Source organism: Onychomys torridus, chromosome 5, assembly GCF_903995425.1.
Source record: "Onychomys torridus chromosome 5, mOncTor1.1, whole genome shotgun sequence".
In the NCBI taxonomy this organism is placed as follows: Eukaryota; Metazoa; Chordata; class Mammalia; order Rodentia; family Cricetidae; genus Onychomys; species Onychomys torridus.
The window spans coordinates 8,983,895-9,010,683 of record NC_050447.1 but is presented as its reverse complement, the minus strand read 5'-3'; the positions used below and the strand labels follow the sequence as shown (position 1 = coordinate 9,010,683).

The following is a 26,789-nucleotide window of genomic DNA, read 5'->3' as shown; positions in this document are numbered from 1 at the left end:
AGAAAGTTAACTCTAATTATCAACATATAGGCATATGTAATCAGCCCTCCTATTCACATGAATTAGCTTTGTTTATGACCCACACCTTTGTAAGAAATAGATTTATCAAAAAATTGCAGCATTTGCATTTTTTAAAAACAGTGTTTCTGAATGTTTATTAAGAATAGCCCTCCTTGTCCCATTCACTTAATGAAATTATCAGCTTGAGAATTTTAAGTGTCATTTATTATCACATTTACAAGAAAGTAAAAATAAATTAAAAACAAAAGAAGGTAGAGTGTATGAAATTCTAGGGAAGATTTACATATTAATAAAAATCAAGTTCAAGTTATGCTTCTTCTTGAAGGTGAAATGCCAGGAACCAAAAAAAGCAATAGAAAAGAGCACACTAAGTGGCTACTCATTACCAAATGCTCAACCTGAAAACATATACATACAATTAACAATATATGGTCTAAGCAGGATGCATTTAAACCTTTAGGAAAAACTGTGTTTGTGTGCATGTGTGCGTGTGTGTGTGTGTGTGTGTGTGTGTGTGTGTGTGTGTGTGTGACTGTGACCACAACTAAAAAGAGGCCATGAATTTGAATGAGCAAGGAGCAGTACTCTGGAGGGGTTGGATAGAGGGGGAAAAAGAGGAGGAGGAAATGATGTAAATACAACTCTAATGTTTATATAGAAAAACAAAAAAGTCAGGATAGTCCAAACAAAAGAACAACAACAACAAAAATTGCTGGAGGTATCACCATGTCTGATTTCAAGTTGTACTACAGACAGATAATAATAAAAATGCATGGTACTGGCATAAAAACAGACAGGTGGATCAATGAACTCAAATTGAAATCACACACATATTTCCACACTTCTAGGGACATCTGATTTTTAACAAAGAAGCCAGAAATACACACAGAAGAAAAGAAAAAAATCTTCAACAAATGGTGCTGGTCAAACTGGATGTCTGCATGTAGAAGAATGCAAATATATCCATATCTATCACCCTGCACAAAACTCAACTCCACGTGGATCCAAGAACCTCATCATGAAACTACATATACTGAACCTGGTAGAAGAGAAAGTGGGGAATAGCTTTGAACACATTGGCAGAGGAGACAGTTTTCTAAACAGAACACCAATAGTGCTGGCACTAAGATCAATAAAATCAATTGGACCTCATAAAACTGAAAAGCTTCTGTAAGGCAAAGGACATAGCAGCAGCCTATAGAATAGGAATTTTTTTTTTTTTTACCAACTTAACATCCACTAGAGTTTTAATATCCAGAATATATAAAGAACTCAAGAAACTAGGTATTTAGAAAACTAAATAATCGAATTTAAAATGGGAGTGCAAACTTGTACAGCTACTATGGAAATCAATATGGTGGGTCCTTAGAAAATTGGAATTCATCTACTTCAAGATCCAGTTATACCACTCCTGGGCATATACTCAAGGACACTCCATGCTACCATAAGGACACTTGCTCAACTATGTTCATTGTGAGTTTATTCATAATAGCCAGAAACTGGAAACTACCTCAACTGAGGAATGGATAAAGAAAGTGTGGTACATTTATACAATAGAGTATTACTCAGCTGTTAAAATCAATGACATCATGGAATTTACAAGCAAATGGATAGATCTAGAAAAAATCATCCTGAATGAGGTAACCCAGATCCAGAAAGACAAACATGGTAAATACTCTCTTATATGTGTATATTAGCTGTTAAGTAAAAGATAATCTAGCTACAGACCACAGACCCAGAGAGGTTATATAAAGAGGAAGGCTCTAGGGGGGACAACATGGATCTCCCTGGGGAGGAGTCATAGATTTTATAAGTTGACTGGGGGGTGGGGTACTACAGTGGCAGTGGGAGGATTCAGGTGGGGAGGTGAGGGAATGAGAGAGTGGAGAGAGAGAGAGAGCTGGAATTGAGGCGCTTTGGGGGATTATGTGGAAACCTAGTATGAGAAAAATAATTTTGTAAAATATTTTAAAATTATAAAAAAGATAGAAGTAATAGAAGAAATACAATGTTCATTTCTGACTTCCACATGCTCACATTAAAAACTTTAATGCTCAAGTTAAATATGGCATCAATATTTATGAATTAAAAAGGACATAAAATTCATATCTAAATTTTAAAAATTATTTTTAAATTAAAAATATCAAAGCATAACCAATGCAAAAGAAATTCTAAGTCATCACTAGATATATTTTAAAGAGAGAAAAGACCTTAAAACATCCCTCACATTTGACCTTTGTAGAAACATGTTAGATCATCGAGATGCAGGATCAGCACTTTATCTAAATTCTAAAATGGTGTCTCTTTTCCTTTCCCAAGTCTCTATTTACCTGTGACATTCCATTAATGCAGTCTCTTGTACAGGACACCTAAAATTGTGTCTGGGTACTGAAGAAGCATTTAAGGTCTCACTCTGGCCTGCATTCCTGTGTGTAAAGGTAAATTGGTTCTGCCTCTCAGCCAGACTCAATGCTTAGAAAGACTGGATCATTATGAATCTATTCTATGTTCATAAGTTTTGATAGTAAAGCTTTTTCTTATTTCACAATTTAAAAGGTTTATTTGAATTTTTAAATTTCAGCATTAAGACACAAAAAGAAACACTAAAGACACCAACTAGAAAATACTATTGAATCTTTTCCTCAAATGAACACAGATTTCAGGATAAGCAAACAGCTTTGTTCTACAGCTACAGATATGGGTATGTGAACTTTGTCTCATGGTCTGGAAAACAGTGCACTGTATACAGTATATAATCCTTAACTTAAAATCAAAGAGTCTGTCACATTCAAAGAAGATCACTCAGTTTCTTAAAAGCCAATATTTTCAATGGAACTCACAAAATTATTATCTAAGAGAAGCTTAGTATTTGGAACACTCATCTGAGAACAGTTTGAACAACTAAGTTTCTCTCTCTGGGTCCCAGAGCCTTGAATTTCACTTGCAGTTACTACAAAGTAGCAGATTGATCTATGTAGGTAGTTAATTTCCTGGTCTCAGAATAATGAAGAAAGATGTCCAATTAAAGAGCCACATTTATTCTTAACCATACTCCTTCAAAATCAAAATTAACTACAATTGATTGTTTTTCTCTAGGCAAGAGCAGATAGAATAGAATCATTCATATAATAAAATACAAATTGAAAGGTAGCAATTTAATAACCAGGAAAGGTACTATTAGTTTAAATTATTCTTATTTACCCACTCTTTGTGTATCTTTATAATTTGAACAGTTTTTAGTCATGTATGACAGAACTCTTCAGATTTTGGTATCAACAGATAATCATTAAAAAAAAGGTGGGGTGTTTCATAGAAAACTTTTAAAACAGTTCTTAAAGCATCCTGCCCTTTGTCTTTCTTTAAAAATGTGCTGTAGCTGAATGTTTTCCTATGTCCTACCTGGTCAGCAGCTGCTCAGACCCAGCTAAACACACAGAGGCTTATATTAATTAAAATTCCTTGACCATTAGCTCAGGCTTACTACTGACTAGTTCTTGCACTTAAACTCAGTCCATTTCTGTTCATCTATATGTTGCCACGTTTTCCATGGCTTTACCTGTGTGTCATTACATGTTGCTCCCTGGATGGCGGGCTAGCATCTCCTGACTCAGCCTTTCTCTTCCCAGAATTCTCCTTGTCTGCTTATCCTGCCTATACTTCCTGCCTAGCTACTGGCCAATAAGCATTTTATTAAACCAGTCTACAAAAGCATTACCCTATAGCATTTCCCCTTTTCTTTTTAAGTAAAAAGGAAGGTTTTAACTTTAACATAGTAAAATTACATATAACAAACAAGAATTATAATTACAATATCTAGTCTATTTGTATTTTGTAAAATTAAAGAAAATATTCTATCTAGCCTATATTTATGAGTCTAAAGTTTCATATCTACCGTATCTCTAATCATAATCACAGAAAGCCATAATTATAGCTATCTAGTCTTCAACTACATCAAAGACCTCAGAAGGATATAATATTATCCAAGTAAACAGGAAGAGCATTGTAAGCAACTTTAAAAAATCTAGAATGACAGAGACAGCTGCCTGCCTGGACAGTCATCCAAAGTTTTTCTGTAATGTTGGGGCATCTATTTTCAGCCCATATGCCTAGAGTCTCTCAGTCATTTTTCTCTGTGTCCTGTAGAATATCTGGTAGTTTTTTCGGCAAAGCAGGAACCTGAAGGACCATTTTGCCTTGCAAAGTTCAGTGGTCACCTTTCTATGGGTCCTGAATGTCCAGTTGATACAACCTTTTGTCAAGCAGTCCAGGCAAGAACAGTTTCTTGCCCAAATGGCTATTTTTGCCAAGAAGAAGATAAACTCCATATGGAGTGTCTTTGATGCCCATATATTTTAGATAGACAGGTCATCTTCAAACTCTTCAGAGATCTATAAAATATGGCATTTAAATTGTTTTAATAACATATTTCCCCTTTTTTTTATCACCATGAGACATGTCTACTCCTGGCAGCACCAATCTACTTCAGAAAAGACATGGGCATTGAAGAAAATGCATATGGAGTTAACTTTCATTGTGGCAAAAGTTAGCCACTGGACAACAAAGTGCTCTCATACTGACTGAGGACAATATGATATCCAAAATGGACAAACAGGACACAAAACAAAATACTACCAATCTTTGCCAAGACAACTGTAGTTGAAGCTTTGGCAACAGGCATCCTCTGAGGCCAGGGTAATATGGCACCACTGCTGCAGTGGCATTGCAATCTGGAAAAGGTACAGTGCCCCTTTCTTTGAAGGCAGCTGAATAGGCAGTGGACCAATGGCTTCTGGTGTGCAGTGGAACAGTAGCTGAAACAGTTATTCTTGAAGGAGTAACTAGACTGATGGAGTCTAACCTCTCAATAGTAGACTGGCATTTAGTAAAGGAGATGAAGCTACCTACAAGCCAAGAAGAATGGGCAGCCAAATTCCTAAAACACCAGCAATTTCCAGAAATTAAAAACCTGAATCATGACAGGACACTGGTGGAGTTCAAGTTTATCTGGCATATGGAAGACTCACACCAAATGTAAGGTTGAGCTGTAGGCCTTGTGTACATCCTATTTCACAAATGAGACTATCAGATATGCTAAACCTGTAGGCCAAAGAAATGCCCCAATGTGAGGAGAAACCTTGGGTGACTGTCCAGGCAGCTGGCTGTTTCTGTCAGCTCACATTTTTTTGAAAGTCGCTTGTTTGCCCTTACTGTTTTACTAGGAAATATTACTTCCTTCTTGGTTCTCTGAGGGAGTTAAAGATTAGATAGCTCTAGTTACAGTTTTCCTTGTTAAGAAATTCAGAAAAGAAACTCACTAAGAGGTGTTAAGTGTGTAGGTTTGAAAGACATCATAAGATAGTTTTCTGTTGGTAATATAAGTTAGGATAAAAGGTGAATTAGATATATTTTGGATTCACCAAAAATAGGATAGATAATGGAACATTTTCTCTGAATTGGTCAATGCAAATGGACCAGACATTGTTGATGTATTTATTGCTTGTATATATTATATACAGTTATTGTACTTATTGTATATAGTTTTTCTTATATTAGTTATAACTCTTTAAATTTTTTTATTTTTATTAGACACAAAAGGGGAAATGTGGTGATATTTTATTTGTCCTTTGATAAATAAAGCTTTTCTGGAGATAGGGGGAAAAGGCCAGCCATTTTAAGTAAACAAAGTCAGGCAGCATATACCCTTAATCCCATCACTTAGCAGGCAGGATTCTCTGTGTGTTCAAGGCCATACCAGGGATCAGAGCCAAGCGTGGTGACACATGCCTTTAATCCCAGTACCAACGATAGAGACCTGAAGGTCTGTACAGACAGTGACAAGGAAGTGGGGTAGCTGGACTAAGAGCCAATGAGAGGGCACAACAGTAAGGCATATAAAGGCATAGGTAGACAGTAAGTAGCTCTAATTTGGAAGCTGCAGAGTTGGTGAGGTAGGGTTGGCCGTTGGTGAGGTAAGGTTGGCTGGTAGCTCTCCCTATTTCCCTGGTCTCTCTAAGGCTTTCACCCCTATATTTGGCTCCATGGGTTTTTTTTTTTTATTTAATAAGACCATTTAGAAATTTGTCTACAGTGTGCCTTCCTTCATTGCCATTACATGTATCTCAAAAACAATTTGGTTTTGTGGAAACAGCAATAAGTCCCATGCCAAAGGGAAGCAGAGTTTCAGTGAGTAAGCTTCATCAAGTTACAAAGACCAGATTTATTTGAGAATTCATAATAGAATTTCTTGTAGCTTTTAAATGGCATTTAATAATAGAAATGAAATAGCTCTGTTTTTACAGGAGATCTCATTAAAATCTCTTCAGCTATAAAAATGTGTTAATAGAAAAATCTATGCATGATGATCTCATATCAAGGAACAATTTAAACCTAATCCCTGACTTCAAAATGGCACACAAATCCCTTTGACATGAATCAGCAGAAGTTGGTGAGTTTGTGTTTCTAATTAGCTCAAACAATTTGGGATCATCACTGAACTAACCTGAGAAAGATTATCCATACTGAGGAGATGATGCATCCTGACTCTTGAGATTCAGGGTTGAGGAAACTCTAACAGCCCCTCTTGTTTGCTTCTTCCTCGTGGAGCTAATACTCTCAGTTTCATTGAAAAATCTAATTGGTGTTGAATCTGATTCTAAGTTCACTCTCATGATATTAATATTTTTAAAATATTTTTAGACAGACATTATTTAAGGTACTTTCAATAGTAACCACTTGAAATAACTAACAAGGAAAACCAATGAATGTGCATGTCTGTACAGCATGCTTGCAAGTTTTATTTTATTTTATACAAACCCAGAGCTGGCCCTTCCCCTATGGACTCAATTAGCAACTAAAAGGCTCTAGTTTTCTGGTTGGCTTTAGTGGTATATCTCTCATTTTTGCTTTCCATGATATCGGTTTGAATGAGAATACCCCCCTTATGTTTATATGTTTGAAGGTTGGATTCCCAGTTGGTGGAGTGATTAGGAAGGGCTAGATGTTATGGCCTTGTTGGAGCTGTATAAGTGGGGGATGGGCTTTAAGTTTCAAAAGGCCACACCAGGTCCAGTCTTGCTTTGTCTCAATACCTTTATCTTACAGATACAATATAGGCTTTCAGCTCCCACTCCAGCTCTATTTTTTCATGCCTGCTTCCATGCTTTCTGCTATGACGATCATAGACTAAGCCCCTAAAACTATGCAAGCCCCCGATTAATGCTTTTTTTATTTATAAATTGCCTTGGTCATGGTATTTCTTCACAACAAAAGAACAGATATGAAGGAACATTGAAAAGATAACCAATGGTTGCTTCACTAGAATATGGTTAGAGTTAAACTCATTAACAGGGTTGCCTCAGGAAACTAAATGTTGAACCCACAAGACAGATTCATTGAGTCAAGTTGGGTCAAGTGTTCACTCTAGGGTCTTTCTTTCTGTATCCCCCACTCTTTCTCCCCTTCCTGTTGCACATACCCTGGCATCGTGGCCCTTTAACAAGTTATACCTAAAAAAACTAGAATAAAATTATAAAATTCTGGTCATGTATTTAAGATTTATAGAGCTCTAGTATCCAAAATTAGTAATGTATTAATAATGCAGTTACATAAAAGAATTCAATGATATACATTACAAATAGACCTGCCAAAATGTTGCTGCTCAATTACAGGATTAAGTGTAACTTAACTAACACTAAAGTTTTACTTCTTTAAAGAAAAACAATTGCTTTCATTTGAATTCATTACATTTTAACCTCCAATATAGTACTTTGTTATATCCAACATATAAAGGAATTATAACAGATTATTATACTATTATAAGAATATGTATTTTATAATGTTTGTAAGTGATAGACTCTAAAAATAAAATACACCGAAGCACTTATAATTTTCCTTCTGGAGATTTTGTTTCTGTTACCATTGTCTGTGGCTTCATCGGTGTCTAGCATCTCTATTGGGGATATTTGTTACACTTAGGTCATTAATAAAAATGAAAAATTAGTAGAGTGAGGGAATCTGAAGTTAACTGCAGGTTATCTCATTTGTCAGTAGGAGACATCACAACCATGGTGCTGCTCAGTCACCCGATTCAAGAGCTAGACATTAGCCTTGCATTGGAAGGATCTGCCCACGATCAAACCACTCCTTAAAACAGAGTCTTTGCAACACTTTCAAGTTAATGACAGATCACTGGGCTATGCCCTGGCCCAATAAGACCAGTGTTCTTAAAGAAATCTGAGAGAAAGCTAGTGAGCGAGAGAGAGGGAGGGAGAGAGACAGTGTTATAGAGGAGAGATGCATGCAACATGTAAGGCTGCAGGAGTAGCAAGTGAATATTCATATCAGTAAAAAAGTGGCAAGAAAGGTCAGAAACCACCTAACAATGAAGGAGGGCTCCCTGCAGGCTCACATGGTACATGGCCTGGCTGACACTTGGATTTCTGGTTGCTTCAGGTATTTCATTATGGTAGTCATTGGAGGCCAGTATGCATGCATGCCAAGCCAAATTGAATAATGAACGAGGTTTTGTTTGATTTTCTAAATTCCTGCCTTTTAGTCTCCAGTTGTTTTTCAGAGAATCAGAGGCTAAAAATAGTGCATTCATCCTACTCCACTACAGTTTATCTTTCAGATAATATTTTAGAACATGTCATAGAATATAAATTTTTATAAGAGATATGGAGTAAAAAAAAAGCACTGTTGATAATACAGCCTTATAATAAAATTATATATAGAATCATTACTAAATATTATAATGACTAACTCAGCCTGAACCCAAATCTGTACCCATTTGGCTCAATATGGTATACATGGGTAAAGACTAAGACACTATCATTTGTCCATGGTAAGAGTCAAAATTACTCTCTTCTTCCAACTTTACTGTGCCTGCCATTAAGTACTTGTGTGTAAAAACAGTTCCAAATGGTTCTCTAGTTCACCTCTTCCTTAATCCTGGCCACTTCCTACTTCAAGACATATTTGTCTTTGATTAGCATCTCAGTTTTCTCTAGTTTTAATGGTTTTGATGACATGCATGGATACATTTTGGCTTCATGATATCAGAGGCCAACATAATAAACTGCTATTCCTATGTTGCTTCAGATGTTTTACATAGGCCATCTCACCTAATTGTAAATGATATTAAGAGCCATACTGACGTAACGGATTAAATGAAGGACCCAGGCCATATGTAAAAGTTCGTACAGCTCTAATTCACATTCAAATCTGCTGCTGAAAGGCATAGACTTTGACTGCACCATAAACATCATTTCACATTAGCTTTAGGAAAAATACATGGTGATAGTTCTTCAATGTAAGATCCTACACTTTAGTGTCTGGTGGCTTTAAAACCATTCCATATTATTAATGCTGAAATTATTGACAGAGAGCAATCAAGGAAGAATTCTTGAATGCTTTGATCCTGCCATCATATCCCCAGGACATAATAAAGTGAAAGGTGTGGGCACACACTGTAATCCCACAGGAGGTGGAGGCATAAGGATCAGAAACCTCATCTATATAGTAAATTTGAGGCCAGCCTGGTCTACATGTAAACTTGTCTCAAAGAAAAAATTAAAAACAAAAACAAAGCATAAAATAAGACTGATAGATAAATAAGTTAAAGGGACTTAGGAGGAAAATTTAAAATATTTTATTTTCAATGAGAAGGAGGGCTAAGAGGTATCTCACTGTTTAAAAAGCACTTGTCACCAGTTCCAGGACCTGAGTTTGGTGCCTGGTAGAAGGGAAACATGATTCCTGCAGGTTGACCTCTGCCTAGGTGCTATGGTAGTACATGCACACATATACCCACATACTATACATACCACACCCATATACAAACATCTTAAATGGGTGTAATAATAATAGAAGAATCAGTAAGGATTTCACAGAACAATAATAAATGTATTGCATCAGTCACTTGAGATCCAGCTCAGCTGTGCTCTGAGAACCCACACTTTTCTCCTAGACAAGAGGTCAAACAAAATATTACACCACTTGCTATTGACTTACTTTCACCAGCTCACTTGTCCTCACAAGAAAGAGATTGTTGCTGTTAATAGTTACCAAAGCAGATAAGCAGGATACTGCTTATTCTGGAGTTTAGGCCTCTACCAAAGATAACAATAGAGAGTTCGTTTCCTACTTTTCTTTTTTCCAATTAAAGCAGTCACAAAGTGATTACCCTTCAGGCATTATGAATGCTACTTAGAGAGCCAATGCTCTGAGTTTTCATCTCTAACTCAAGTCAGGTGCCACATTTATAACTATCCCAGGAAAAGCACCAGCAGTGTTGTTTTGTTTCATCTCTGAGGGCCAGCATCAGCTGGGGCTGTTTTGTCCTCCTGCTAAGCGAACTCTTAATTATGGACTCTGCCATGGTCAGGCTCTATAAACAGGCACACCGGTGACACAGCTTGACACTCCTGGGGGATCAGATACCTTTGAGGTGGGGGCTGTGCACCTGCATCCGCTGCAAGTGTAGATTTATTGGAACAAATTCTAAGGTTTTCTCTCCTTTGCTGCTGCTGGATTTGAAAGAGGACCCTAGAAGGATGAAGATTGGAAATGATTAGCAAATGAATAAACAGATGCATAAACACGTGTGTGTTAAAGATATATTTGGCAGAAATGATGATGTTACAAGAACTTTAGGAAGGAAAACATTAATTCCTTCACTTTCCTCACATATATTAATTTAAAATCCTTTCCTTTATTGTTACATTACTATAATAATACCATAACACAGAGGAACATAGTTTACTCTCCCTTGCTTTCTATGCCAAGATAAGAGAGCTACAAAGAGTTTAACTTTCGGCTCCCTGATCTCTGCAGCAGCAACTCTCCTCCTTGTTCCCAGAGGGCATCAGTAAACATAATTTGGTCCAGGAAAGTGACATCACTGCTTCTTACCTGTTTCCTTGCTGAGTTCTGTCAGGATGTCTTGGTACATAGTCACCATTTGATCACAGTGAGTAAGGACATTTTTCCGTAGGTTGTCCCAGTGTGGGGACAGCTCACCAAGGTCTTTTAACTCCTGGTTTCTGTTAAGAATAGAAAACAATAGAGCATATTTTTTTCCTTTGTCTCAACAATCAGAACTATTAATTAGGGCTATCAAATGAATAACAAATTGTTTCAATATCCTTCTTAGGAAACTCTGAGTTTACCAGCTTGAAATAAAAATTAAATAAATGAAAGTGCAAGGAGTTTAGACAATACAAATATCAAAAAAGTAAACTTTTTTGATGAAATCTCACAGATTATAGACTCTAGTACAGTTTCCTTGGCATTCACTTCTCTCGAGGACAATTTCAATACTCTGCATGCATATATATGTTATCCCAGCTTTATCCAAAGAAAGACCTAATCCTGCCATTTATGTTTAAATTATTAACTTTTATCCAAATTGTAGCCTTTAGCCAAGTTAATTTAAATAATCAGATTGCCTTTTAAAAGTGATAGTGATGAATGGTTGGACACATTGCTTAGTTGGATGGCTCCTTATTTCCATGACCTTTTGCTGGCCACATTTTCATGATGCTAATTTAACCAGCAATAATGAACTGTCTTTGCTATTTTGCCCATGAAACATGCTAAATACCAAGCTAATAAATTCAGAAGATGTATAATCTTTATTATGTAGGAATTCTAAGTGCTAGAATAATTGATGGTACATACAAATATGACTTGTTTGCTGGTCTTCGCTGTTGTCTTTGCTTTGTTTCAATGGGAATGTGATGAGGTCCACTCCATCTTTCATCTGAGGCTTTACAGTCTTTGCTAACATTAATCTTATTCTCAGCTTTCCCAGAGATTATCTTTCATGACACAATATTCATTAGAGAAGTAATTAGTAGAAAATGAGAGTAAAACGCTTATAATAAAATGGGAAGTGCAGATAGTGGAGAGAAGGTTTAAATATGGAAGAGTTGTGTTCTCTGACCTCAAATCCTAGGATGTTCAAATTGATTCCAGATGAATGACAAAACAAGCAAGTGACTCCAGAAGGCTCCAGAAGGCCAAGCTTAAGAGCAAAGGTTGGGTCTGAGATAGAGAACTGTGTGGTTCATCAGCCTAATTAGTTCCAGCCTTTGATAGAAACACACAGCTCTGTACGAATAGTAGTACTTAGTATTTTTAAGTAATACTAATAGACGTGTGTTTGTGATTTATGATGGCTTGAAGTCATCATCAGAAATACTAACTAAAGGTTTCCATGATGAAGAAAGGAGGGGATATAACAATGTTGCTGAACTTCATGTGGGATGAGTCCATGTGGTTATGCATGCCAGTGACTATGAGAAGTTTTCCCAAACCATGGTCAAAAAAGTTGAGTATTCTATGGGGAGTGACTTGAGATAAACTGGCAGGATTCCATGGAAGATGGGATCAAATTTATTACATTCCTCCAATATGTCACAGTCTATACAGAGAAATAGATAGATGGGACTGATAATTTTAAGAGACGACACTGAGAGGTACACACAGAAACATCAACATATGATGACTTCAGATTGAGAAAAGTAAGTTCAAATCATAGGATGAAACCAGAGCACAGAAACAGCCAATGGGGCACTGAGTTGCCAGAAGGTTAAAAAATAATTGAAATAAAGTAATTATAACAACACATTAAGGTAGATTAATCAGAGTTTAACTGGCAACAGAAATGAGTGACCCTCTATATGGTCTGATATTGTAATTTATTGCTAAGTGAGAAAAACATCAAACACCTTTTTTTTTTCTAGCACATGCTATACCTATTAGTTATGAATCATCCTGTACCACATTAATTTTCTACACTTTTACCTATATGTGTTTCCTGATAAATTGCCACTGGACAGGCAATTTTCATAGGTAAGAAAGAAACCCAAAATTGCTTGTTGCCTATAAGAAGAGATGGGTGGCCACACTGCTGAGGATCCTACCATGACAGAAGTCATTTGGAGTATACTGACCTTTTTCTCAAGGGGAGTTGATATATCTAGTGGTACGGGAAGATAAGGTGACAATGTTGACAGTATTGGGCTCACTATTGAGCAAGAGGTCAAGGCCAAACATGAATAAGTACGTGAATTCAGCAAATACAGAAAAGCCAATCAACTGAGCCAAGGACTAGCAACTCTTTGCTCAACACATAAACACACAATTTTCATAGATTCTATTAGCATATAAGACAATGTCTTCCCTCTATTACAAGTTCAAGAACAATTGTTGAGGTAGGAAGAGGAAGCACTGCCTTGATCAGATTGGCAGATGGCCATGTCTATGAAAGAGTGTTTTGATTGATGATTGATATGGGAGAGCCCTCCCACCATCTCTAAGCAAGCTGAGGGAGATCCAAGGGTGAACCACTAAGCAGCATTGGGTAATCTCTGGTCCTAAAGTCATAAAGCTACAGACTACATCTCTGTATCCACACTTGCCTCACATCATACATTCATGTATTGTACAAAGAAACACAATCAAATGAAAAGCAAATGTCAAACAAACAAAGTGTACTTAATGAACAAATATGGAAAGAATGGGATTTATAACCTGGCTTATTCACCTCCAGAACTACATTTGTGGATGTCTACATACTATAAAGAATATGAACATGTCAAATAGAATGGAGAAAATCCCATAGGGCCTCAATGCTACACAAAGAACTATGGGCAATTTAGGAAAGGTGGGGTGGGAGAGGTGACTCTCCTGGGGAAGAGCACGACAATTGGTTGCCCAGTGACAAATGGCCAGCCCTAAGTCATAATATGGGCAAAATTATACATTTGAATGGGTTATAGTTAGGAGTATGTATATACATACACATACATGTATACAACAGCAATTAGGGGAAAAGAGGCCATGAATTTGAAGGAGAGTTAGGAGGTATAGATAGGAGGGATTAGTGGGGGAAAGGGAATGGAAAAGGTTTTAATTAAACTATAATATCAAAAAAGATTAAGAAGCAAAAAACTGGACATGGAATAAATTACACTGTGGGAATTTTTCCTTCTAACATTTAGCAGTGCAAAGTAAATGGAATTATGTAAAATGTAACCAAATGAGTAACAGTGTCCTGTTCTGTAGGACCTGTGTCCTCAGCTCTCTAAGCCCCTTCATGGATATCACAGCAACCTTATGTTACTGCTGTCATTAAACAATGACACATTTTTACTAAGTCTTTGAAGAAAATGACAAAGGACATGAATTATGTAAATCTATCCTTAATTCACAGAAATAAAATTTAAATAAACCTTTCCAATCTATACACAACTTACATCACACACAGTATTAAGGTTTCTACTTTCTGTCTTCTACAGGTATTCCAAGTTAAACACACAATCTAAAGATTCCAGGGTAGGATCCATATTCCAGCCAAGGGGGCAGGAAGACTCTAAAATCCCAGGGTCCTGGAAGGCTGCTGTGAAGTGGTAGTTCCATACACGATGGTGCCACTGCACACATGAACTTGCAACATTTGTGAGCGCCTACACAAAACCTGCACCAGATCCAGCCAGTCAACATTCCTACAGGGCCAGAGAGTAGCTCAGGAGCCCCATGCTCTAGCTGAGAAGCTATTGACAACTGGCTGCATCTCCAAGGGTCTGGCCCTTTTAGATTGCTTATGCTCCAGCATATGGCCCACATCTGGGAGCATGTAGACAGCACTAGTTGGAAGCAGTGGGTGATGATGCAATTTAAAAAAAAGAAAAAGAAAATGTGGGAGACATGAAATAGAAAGGAATTATGGGGTTGAGGGGAAGTTGGCCATCTAATGTGCCAAGTGTGACATTCTTCCTACTCAATGAATAACTGTGACAGATCACAGCAATAACTTTAGGAAGAATCTACTGTCTGTGTGTCTGCTTTTGTATCACCTTATCTAACTATTTCAAAAACACCTGTTTTCCCTGGCAGTGGGTGTGTAGTTCCTGACAAGTTATCATGGTCCCCTGAACCTTCCACACACAGACTAACAGTATCCCTGCCCCATGTGAAAACACAAGCCACTGAATAATACAGAGAAAAGAGATTTAAAAATGAAACATGGCTGTGAAGAGTGAAGGCAAATAACTGAACATAGAATGAGTCTTGAGAATATGCATGAAAAACAGCCAAACCTGATTTCTATGTTTTATCCATAATGCATGAAATTTGCATGAGTACTCAATTGGTAAATGGTGTCAAAACTATGCCCCTTATACCTCAGGGCTACTGTGAATAGAGCAATGGAGGAAGACACTAAACCAAGGAGGCCAAGTGTATGGACAGATTCTAGCCCTTCACCTTCACCTACCATCTCCTCGCATGAAGATGTTCCATTTATATTTTATTTCAATGTACAGTAATATTGCAGTGAGTTGGGTGTGTCTGCTGCTAAAATAAAGAAATAAAGTTTAAGGACAACTGAACAAAATTTTAAGACTAGTGGGAGGGAACAGCTTGCAGGCGGGGGGATTCCAACATGGCTCACACACACTATGATCCTGTGAGTGACAGCCATTGAGAAACTGTCACTTACCATAATACTATATGTCAAATCTTTATTGTAAATCATACAAATATACGTATATTTGAACATGTATGTGCATATAATATGATATATATGTAAAGTAGTATGTGAGTCTTATAGAAATATATCTTATAATATATATATTTTATCCAAAGAACCATAGCAGTAATAACTAAGCAGTAATTTGATAACATATACTACATTTCTCTCTGCATGATACATAAGAGGCCAAGGGTGGTAGGAAAAGATTGATGATGAAAATGGGGGAATCAAGAGAGAAACATCTAGAATATAAATAGTTCAGCCCCTCCAATGGACTTTTATTCCTCATTATTCATTTCACAAATATTTGCTTCAAACTGAATTTCACAAATTTACTCTTCAAAGTAAAAATCACTATAGAGATGTCTAACCTGTCTATGGGCCTTTACATGCACAGGGAATTTCTTTAATTCTCAAATCAAGACACCACATGTAGACACATTTATATTAAAAGGGTGTATCCACAATTACAATTTTAAATGGGCTCATAAATTTAAAAATATCCCAGAAATTATTAAAAGTAATTATTGCAACAAGTATCTGAGACTAATGTTAATTCAGTTATAAGAATGTAGTCAGACCAAAGAGCTTGACAAAAATTTATATACCAAAGACTGTGACTGAGTAATAGAGACAGTAACCCGGTATTTTAAATTGTTATTATTGAAGTAAATAGAAATATTTTCGCCACAATGAGCTCTATAAAACTATTTTGTGGAATAAAAATAGCTGTATAATTGGAACGGAACACTTTGGTAGTTAGAATATAATGAAACTACACGTGGGTATGCATGGGTGGAAAGTTTAACAGCCAAGCTGTTTTCATTCATTAAGCACAATTAGACCTTAAATCAAACCCAAAAGAAGTCACAAAAATTATCTGTGAGGGACAAAAATGAAGTACTAAATGGCCAGTGAAGAAGAGAGCACATAAATGATTGGTGGGTGGCTTCAATTTCCTAAAGTGGTTGGTTGACAGCACAAAGCCAGCGAAGTTTAACTAGCTGTCAGGTTTCACAGTACATGCAACCCACGAGGAAAATGGCTTTAGCCGAGAGAGGGGTGACAATTCCATCCATAAACTGCAGGTTTCTTTTTTTAGCACGCACTTTGTAAATGACTGTGTGGTTAATGCTGTAATTGATGAGCTACCATTTTACAGACAATGATGGAACCTTCTGAGTGGTCATTCACTCCGATTTTCGCTTGACATTAAAATAAGTGGTTTCTCTACACGTAATAAGGTTTCAATTTATATGCAAAGACTGGGAGCTAGAACACAGTTATTTCAGGATTTAGTTGTAATCACAGAATCTGTTTGTATGTGATAAACAGTAGGATTCTATAATTTAATTTTAGGCAACTGCATTAGAAGAAATGAGGGGCAATCAGCATGCCTTGTTCCGGGCTAGGAGTCTATTTGTTGCTCTTGATAAAGGTGAATTGGTGTTTGCATCTAAACAATGCCTCATTCCTGTTACTGTTGGAAGTCACAAAACATGAACTGCAATTACTTCTTAATACCTGAAGCTCCCTGCTGACGTTCTGCCAGATCGATCCTTGGGACACTGTGTTGTGTGATGGTTTCTCTCAATCCCTCTGTCTCATGCTAATTTGTTTTAAGGAGTCCTGAAAAGCACAAACTAAACAGACACGGACAGAGCAAGGGAGGGGGTGAAGTTTGCTTTGTCTTCACACCCTAACTCTTCTCACTTCCTGAACACACAAGAATTTCTGGATATCATTGGTTCAAATTCCATAGCTGCATGGGCAGGTGTTACCCAGCAAGTCTTGGAAGGTCTGTGCAAACCAGGAGGTTTTACGGATGTTTACATTGTATTTGGCTGGCTGGTGAGTACATCAAGACCTTTCTGGCAGTCTTCCTTTGCTGTTCTATTTGGTATTCAGAGTTAACTTGGCGTAAAATATATCTAATCATTTGATTCTTACCACAAGACCTGGAATTCACCGTTGTGCGGTTGCACTAAAGAAATGGGAGGTTTAACTGCATTGGGCACCTGTTAATGCCCAGGAGCCACACAGCTAGCCTAGTATGTGACATATTAGCAGTGTCAAACCTTTCCTATCCCTGGAAGATTTCTTGGGCAATAACTACTCTAAACAAGGGGGAGGAACATGACTGAGAAGTGAAGTGACATCCTCTGTGCCCCACTGAGGATGGAGGCAGAATTGGGATGTGTAAACAGGGCTCATGAGTATAAAGTCTACTCACTTTCTCTTATTTCCTAGTGAGAACTATTTTTCTAAGAAAGTATCTATGTGGGGGACTCATTTGAATACTGTCCAACTCCAAAAGAAGCTGCTTCAAATATTCTCCAAAGTGCATTTGATGCATAGTCTTGGCCATATCAACTGCTGGAAAATCCAACCACACAGAAAAATATGTTACTGCTATGTATCTATCAAACCTGTCTGTGCCTGGTATTGCTCTGAGCACCTGGCACATTCCTTCTTTCATTATCTATAACCTGTTGATGAAGGTACAGTTATCATCATTGTCATTATTATTTTACAAATGGGGAAACTGAGACCCAGAGAAGTCAAGTAAGCCAACTGTTGTCACCTGCCTGTGCGAAGTTGATCTGGTATTGATCCCAAACAGTTTGGCTTTAGACCTGATAAAGGCTACCTAGAGCTGTGTAACAAATACTATACTCTAGCTTTTTGATGGGAGTGTGGTTGTAGAGACTTTGGAAGGCTACAAATACAAGATCAAGGTATCAGCAGTTTGGGTTCCCTGATGCCTTATGGATCATTATCTCTGTTAAACCATATCATTGCCTTTACTCTGTGCACATATTCTTTCTTTCTTCTTTATGCCCAGATTTCTCCTGTTTACATGGACATTGGCCAGGGTTGATGAGGGCTATTAATATGGTAATGGCCTCGTGGTCTCTTAACTACCTCAAAGTGTACCTCCTGTACACTGAGGCTGTAGGGTTACAGCAACAGTCAACTGAAACAGAGCCTATGCTTTTAACTACTATTCTAACCTGCAGTGACTGAAATATTAAATTTAGCACCAAGCCTAAGTGTTAAAAGTGTAGTCACCAGTCATGGAGGAGACATTGGGAGACGGTTGGGATAGCTAGGAAATGAGGCTTAGCAGGAGAAAGTTAGATCACTGGGGTCAAATTTTTAAAGGGAACCCTGGATCTTTCCTCATCCCTTTGTTTTTCTGGCCACCTTGAGGGAAATAAGTGTTTTCTGCCATGGGCCTCCTCTCCCTCCCTCCCTTCCTCCCTCTCTTCCTCCCTCCCTTCCTCCCTCCCTCCTTCCTTCCCTTCTTCCCTCCTTCCCTCTCTCCCTCCCTCTCTTCTCTCATCTTGAATCTACCAGTCTAGGAAAAATGTAAGTGGAATAGCTGAAGAATGAAGAGAATGACGTTGTCCTTTGCTCCAGTGGACAGAAGGAAAGGGTGCCGTGTTATTCTAGCTCTTATTTCTACAGGGCAGAGCACATCACCTGGTTCCCAATAGCAAATTGTCAGCCTGAAAACATACACATGAGTTAACACTATATAGACAGAGCAGGTTTGTTTAATATTAAATATGTATATGTGTATACATATATGCATATAACAATAATTAATGAAAAAGGAGGCCATGAATTTGATAAAAGGCAGAGACAGTTATCTGGGAGGGTTTGCAAGGAGAAAGGGGAAGAGAGGAATGTTGTGATTATATTACAAATTTAAAAATAAAAACATACAGATTCAACTGCTAAGTATCTTGGATCTGTTCTATCAAACCAAACTCTGTAATATCTGTGCAGTCTAACTTGACTGCTACTAGCCTCAAGTAGATATGGCAAAACTGACATATACCCAGGGGATTAACATAAAATTTTAATTTTATTTAATTGCAAAAATTTTAAACAAGGTTAAATAGCCACAGGTTGCAAGTACTGGATAGTGCAGTTTTAATGTTAGAGTAGGTAAAGAGTCAGGGAGTCAGTAGGAGGCAGAGGCTTCAAGAGGTCCTTGAAACTGCCCACTGCATCCCACAGGCCCTTTTATAGAGCTTGTCACAGTACTCCTTTGAGTCAGAAGACAGTCTGGGGCTGTCACACTGGCTGCCACAAACAACTTTAATTTTTCTCAGGAAAAATATAATATTGACTACTTTTATATTTATTAGAGATAGTTTGACATGAAAATTCCAGAAGTATCATCAGCAAATTTGAGGTGTCCTTTTTTTTATATTGTAGAATTCCTGAGACCCTAATACCTGATACCACAATGCTAAAGATATACCTATGATTAAAAACTACAATTAGCTGTGCTTTTCTATCTCACAGCAAATGAAGCTAAGAGTAATAAATGTGGTTAGGTATCATTTATCTGGGCCACAAAGAATAGCCTCTTGGAGCTCACTCACTAGTTCCTATAGCAATGAATTAGCCTTATAAACATTCAGGCAAGAATGCTTGAGTCATCCTTGACAAAGCTCCTTAAAGATTTGAAGTTCATAAGTATATCTGCTTCTGGTTAAAAGTTTAAGGCAACACATTTGATCTCTACCCAGCCTTCAAATTTTCCAAATATAATCATACTGGCCTCTATTAACAATTTTGAGTTTTCTAAGAAAAAAAGGCAACATTATAACTAACTTCATATATAATAGAAGTAGCACTAATGCTCAGAAGTATCAACAGAATATTTGAAGTGTTCTTATTTTTATATTTCAGAAGACCTGAGACCCTAATGAATCTGAAGTCTTATTGCTATTTCTAAATCAGTATCTCTGCTCCAACACCCCAGCATGGTGGACAGAAAGTGAGTTCCATCCATTTTTTTTTATCACTGGGAGTTTTTGACACAGTATATATATGCTGCCAATGGTGTGTGGTACAGTATTAATCCTAGAGGTACACATAGACACATATTACATGCTCAATTTTGTGCCTCAAAAACTACCGACTTTCCATTGTGATAAGAAAGAATAATAATAAATTTGCTATATACATCATGTGGCTGCTGTGTCCATTATTTATTATATCAATGCAAGGAATCTCAATATATTAAAGACACATGTGTTTATGTACCAGATATATGTCATTTATTGATCATTGTGCACATGTATGCATATTACTTAGGGTTTTTTTGCACTTGGGAGAAATTGAAATTTAGAAATGTCACACAGCTGGCTATTCACCATTACTGTGCAAATGTCAAAGTCAGAGGACAACTTGCAGGAGTTGCCTCTACCTTTCCTCCACAGAGACCCAGGGATCAAACCAGGTCATCAGCTGTAGCAGCAGTAAGTGCCTCTTACTGGTGAACCATCTCGCCAGCTCAATACATATAATTTAGTGTTTATGACACTCTCTCATAATTTTAAATAAAGAATCTTGGCATAAAAAAATGCTGTAGCTGTAGCTCAATGACAGAATGCTTGCTTGGCATGGGGAAATTCTGAGTTTAATCCACAGTACCTCAAAAGAGCAAATAAAAAAATAAGATAAAAACAATCACAACAGGACCGAATCTGCACACAACAGAACAAAGCATCCTTCTAGATGAATTTCAGCCCATTCTTTCCTGTGAGGGTATTTTAATATCTGAACAGTAAAATAAAACCCACATTTTGTTGCCAGCTTGATGACACCAAACACTCCACAGGACCTCTCGTTAAAGGATTCCAAGAATTCACAACAATGAACTTAATGGCACACAGCATCTGCCCTCTCTGCCAGGAGTTGGTAGGTCAAAGGCACTCGCATGATGAATAACATACCACCGTGCAACAGCATAACATAAAGAAAAGTGAGCAGAGAAGTGGGATTTGTCAGGGACGAGCCCACAACAGAATCAGAATGTGGTGCTATTAATTCATCCCTCTGGATCCTTAGGGTTGTAGTATCCACAATGAGAGCAAACAAGGAAACAAAGAAAATACGTGAACAGAGGTGCTTGGAAATCTGCACACCATCTATGAAACTCATCAGTTTGGGGTTGACTTGCTAAGTATACTACCTAAGAAGAGTAGCTCACGCCTGACTGCCTGGCACTCTAAGGCATGTTCCTTTGAAGTCAGTAGAGGTTTTCACCTTTTTTTTTCCTCTTTTGCTTTTTTCAAGTATGTACAGCTCAGAGGACATTCTGAAAGGCTTAGGCTTCAGCTGTGTGGAAGAAAACAAGACATTTAACAAGATGGAGACTTAGGTAAATAGAAAATCAAGCTTATATTTACAAAGATCCAGCTTATGTTACTACACACTCTGTGGGAAAGAGGCTTGATTTTCCTGGTAATACATGCTTTTGAGGGGGGGGTATGTAAATTCATCTTAAAAATTTATTATAATAATTAAATAAGCAAAGTAATTTTGCAAAACTCAATGACTCTATTCATAAGTGATGTTATTTTTATTTTATTTATTTACCTGACTAAATCTGACTTTCATTTAGGATTTTAATGTGTAGTTTAGTTTTAAAATTTTTTTCTATGGTTCTATCTTTGGGAAATAAACATTTATTTATTTATTTGTGGGTTTTTTTTTGTTTTTTTTTTTTTTTTGAGACAAGGTTTCTCTGTGTATCCTTTTCTGGAACTCACTCTGTAGCCCAGGTTGGCCTTGAACTCACAGAGATCTGCCTGCCTCTGCCTCCTAAGTGCTGGGATTAAAGGCATGCACCACCACCACCTGGCTAAACATTTTTAAATGATACATTTTAAAATGACAAAGTAATTTAAAATAAGGGGAAAGATAAAAAGACTATCTTCTCTCGGAAGAGCTCTATCACTTAGAAAGTCACGAAAAAATATGAAAATATTTATGTGAATATGTAGACTATGTACCTCTAATATATTTCTTTACAGCAAATATTATTTCAAAGATTGGAGTCTACAAGTACTTGTCAATGATCTTTTTTATATATAATAATAGATTATCCTAAATAAACAGATTTATAATTTATATCCTTGTAGATACAATCATCATAATTCATGAATAAAATATGAAAATTAAAAATGTTGAGTTTTGGGTCAATAGGTTTCATAGACATCACTCCTCAGTATTCTAGGCTATTATTAATTCTCTTGATTATGCTCCAGAATTTGATAGTAAGACCATGTTCTGAAGACATGCTTAATGGCACACAGCATCTGCCCATGTGATTCAAGGGTTTGATGATAGCACATGGAAAAATCAAGCTGCTATCAACCTGGAAGACTCATTTGTACTGGCAAGATCTGGTACTGTTAGAAAGTTCTGTGCATGCTACTGGGAGAAAAAAAAAAGTCATCAACAATCTTTCTGTGATACCTGTGAGTAGCAATAATGACTGGCCTGGCAAGATAGGACCACTGCTGCAACAGTGGTACAAATGTTAGTGGAGTAACTGATCACTTCCTTACTGGATTTAAGTTATGCTCCAAAAGACAGTATTATGTCTGGTCTGTTAATTGAGCCCAAATGCTTGGCTGTTTAGGTTCTAGGACACAGGGGAGAATCTAGTACTGTTTTCTTTCTTTTTTTTTCATTTTTTCTTTATTAAGAAAATTTCTACTCACTTTACATACCACCCACAGATCCCACCCCCTCTCTCCTCCCATCTGCCAGCCCTCCCTCCCAAGCCACCCCATATCCCCACATCCCCCAAATCAAGGTCTCCCATAGGGAATCAGCAGAGCCTAGCACACTGAGCCTTGGCAGGTCCAAGCCCCTTCCCACTGCACAGAGGCTGCACAAGGTGCCACAACACAGGCACTGGATTCTCAAAAGCCTGCCCATGCATCAGGAACAGATCCTGATCCCCCTGTCTGGGTGCTCTCCAAACAGTTCAAGCCAAACAACCATCTTCCATATCCAGAGGGCCTAGTCCAGTCCCATGGGGGCTTCACAGCCACTGGTCTACAGTTCAATAGTGTGGCCGGTCATTTCTGCACTTCTTCCTGTCATGATCTCGATGTTCCCAGACGTTATTCTGCTAAATGGACATAGCATGAAACAGCCCTCCCTAAGTTTTTATAATTATTCACATAGATTAGTGCATCTCTCAATCCTCATCAGAAAATCTTCTGTTTGTAGAAGGTTAATACAATAACCTATAGCTTATCAATGTATAGAGGATGAGTACATGGAATGGTCAGCTCTAAATACCATACCTTTCCCCACAAAGCTCAGGAATCATCATAGGAGACAGACGTGGAAGAAAGATGGTATGAGCTACAGGCTGTAGAGGTCTGCAGCAAAATTGCATTTGCAGGGTCCTTGTCTAATGTACTCATAGTGTCTGTGGCTACATGCATAAGACCTGAATATTACTGAGTAAGTCAAATTCCCAAAACGAAAGGGGATAGAATGTATAAAATCCCATCCCTATCTGAGAAATGCTGACAATTTCTCTAAGGATATGGTCACTGAGAGGCCAGCTGTGTTCCAGTGGATGTGGTCACTGAGAGGCCAGCTGTGTTCCAGTGGATGATGTGGTCACTGAGAGGCCAGCTGTGTTCCAGTGGATGTGGGCACTGAGAGGTCAGCTGTGTCCAGTGGATAGTCCTACACCCAGGTACATATAGGCAGCACTAAGAGCATTCAGTGACTTCTATAAACAAAGTGAAATGAAATTGTGAGGAAGTAGCAGAGGAAGATTGGGAAGGTATTTGAGGAGGACTTGGTATGTAATTTCAAGGAAGGTTTAAATAAAATATTTTATATACATGCATGAAATTTTCAAATAAAATTTAAAAATAGTAAATAGGTAATGAAAAGCTCCCAGTTTGTGATCATTAAAAAGTATTTCAGATCTCTGAACCTCACTGGCAAACTGTAAATAATTATAGTATTGAGGTAAGAATTTCTGCAATAAGAAATTTAAGTAAAATTACAAGGATTCATTGAACATCAACTACTACTGTAATGAATGAATGATATGTCTTCATAGTGCTTACAAGTTTTATTGAAGCAAATTTTATCATTTAAAAAGAAAAAAACTGAAGTATTTACTGACAAATAAACCACATGATTGTCATTAATATGATTTATCATCATACACATGTTCAATTTTGGAAACTGAAATACTCAAGCAAAGTCTATCTATTCTTCCCCAGAAGCCAGTGGAATTTTGCATATAAAGTGTGTTTTCAAACTCTGTTTAAGTTTTCTACACTCAAATACTTAGTTCATTTTTTCAGTGTTGCTTCATAAATTTTCTCTGCATTATATAACAAATCATATATTTCTGTTTGATATAAAATTTGAAGAGTGGCTTCACGCTCACATTTATGAAACATTCTCATCCTCAGTTCCAACTTCATCACACTATATACTAGAAAGATTCTCTGCTCTCTGTTCATTAAATTAATGAGGATATCTTCTTTAATATTGTAACTGTAATTCTTGCTTGATAATTGTTTTGTTATATGTAATTGTACTATGTAAAAGTTAAAACCTTCCTTAAAAAAAAAAGAAAAGGGAAAGTGCTGTGGATATCGCTCTGTGTAAATGAAGTTCTGATTGGCCAGTGGCCAGGCAGGAGGTATAGGCGGGACAAGAGAGTAGAGAATTCTGGGAAGTAGAAGGTTGGAGAGAGACACCGCCAGCCACCGCCATGAAAAGCAACATGTAAAGACACTGGTAAGCCACAAGCCATGTGGCAAAGTATAGACTAACAGAAATGGGTTAATTTAAGAGAGAAGAAGTAGATAACAAGAAGCCTGCCACGGCCATACAGTTTCTAAACAATGTAAGTTTCTGTGTGCTTTCTTGGTTGGGTCTGAGTGACTGTGGGACTGGCGGGTAAGAGAGATTTGTTCTGACTGGGCCAGGCAGGAAAACTCTAACTACAAATTGTAAACAGGAAAGGGATCATAGAAAAAAGAGATAAAAACTGATGCAATCGAATTATGTTCTTCTGGAAAGTTACATCGAGTATAGAGTTCATTTACAGTAAAAAAGAGTTTTAAATGTCATTTTATGGTATAAGAATTTATATTTTTTGATAAAGATAATACCACATATCCACAGGGGTCCCATCTAAATTCATGCATACCACACTAGACTTAATACAATATTTATAGTCTCCATGGAACTTATACCATATAGGTACAACTATTATGTAGACTGAGCCTAGCACACTTTGAAATAATGTGAAATCTAAAGAAAATATTCAACATAAAGAAAATATGTGGTGACATTAAAACAGACTATAAAAATTTTATGCTAGTAGTTTGAAAAGATCTATATAACTTATCCTGCACTCAACCATGCTAGAAAAACTATAAACACACACACACACACACACACACACACACACACACACACACACACACACGTTGTTTGTAACGTATTTCTTTCCTTCTCATCAAATCACCCCACAGTATACTTCTCCTTCGTTCTCTAGTTATACTAGATCACATAAGTAATTTGCTTGTGAGTAGTACCAAACCCCCTATGTCTAATTATTATCATCAAAACATTTAAACTTCTAAAAAGAACAGTGTAACTCTGAACACTATAAGGAGAAATTCGTCTCCTCAGTGCATCCTAGCATGTAATTCTGGTACAGTTCTCAAAGGGCTAAAAAACAAATCTATCTCAAAAAAGTGCTCATTGCAACCTGCATTTTAGAAATATTTCAATTAAACTGTATGAGCCTGCAATGTGATTCAAGGGTTTGATGAAAAAGTTAAGGCTGTGGGCAAACAAAAGCTATAACTGAACTATCACAGGAACAGAATAGTGGGGTTCAGCCAGAGCAAATGAGGGGAGAAAAATGCCATGGGTTTGTGAGAAATTGTAAAACAAGAACAATCAGAAATTGGAGTTGATTTGGGGTAAATTTAGTAAGATATACTATTAGGTTTGGAAAGGATGTTTTGATTTTTTGAGACAGGGACTGGCTAAGAATGATTTTGAAAAAAAAAATCAATGAGTTAAGCTTTAGCAACGGTGGGCAGCTGCAACAACTCATACAGGTACAAGTGTTCAGCTAGCAATCAGAGGAGGATCTGGAGTGAGCTACAAGGTTTAGAAAGCTACAGCATCAGAGAGCAGAGAAAGCAGGAGAGATCAGTGGCCTAGCCCTAAGCAGGAAAGCAGGACCATCCTGTAGGGCTCAGATGAAGGAACTTCTGGGAGAACCAGAAGGCACGGTGGCTTAAATAAACTACCAGGAGAGGATGTAAGACTGTTTCTAAGAAAATTCTGCTGAGAGGGCAGACATACAAAGGATAAAGGATGTTCATTCTGAGTCATTGGCAAACCT

General features: G+C 37.3%; 1 protein-coding gene across 6 annotated transcripts in view; it reads right to left on the bottom strand.

The window, feature by feature from the left end:
• Inpp4b (inositol polyphosphate-4-phosphatase type II B) overlaps positions 1-26,789 on the bottom strand; it is a 739,919-nt gene that overhangs the window by 150,192 nt on the left and 562,938 nt on the right. For all 6 annotated transcript variants that reach the window (XM_036187401.1, XM_036187404.1, XM_036187402.1 and 3 more), the window contains 2 exons: positions 10,933-11,063; positions 10,462-10,566 (listed from right to left, as the gene is read on the bottom strand). In XM_036187401.1, coding sequence (XP_036043294.1) covers positions 10,462-10,566; positions 10,933-11,063 — 236 coding nt within the window. The remainder of the gene's footprint in view (positions 1-10,461; positions 10,567-10,932; positions 11,064-26,789) is intronic.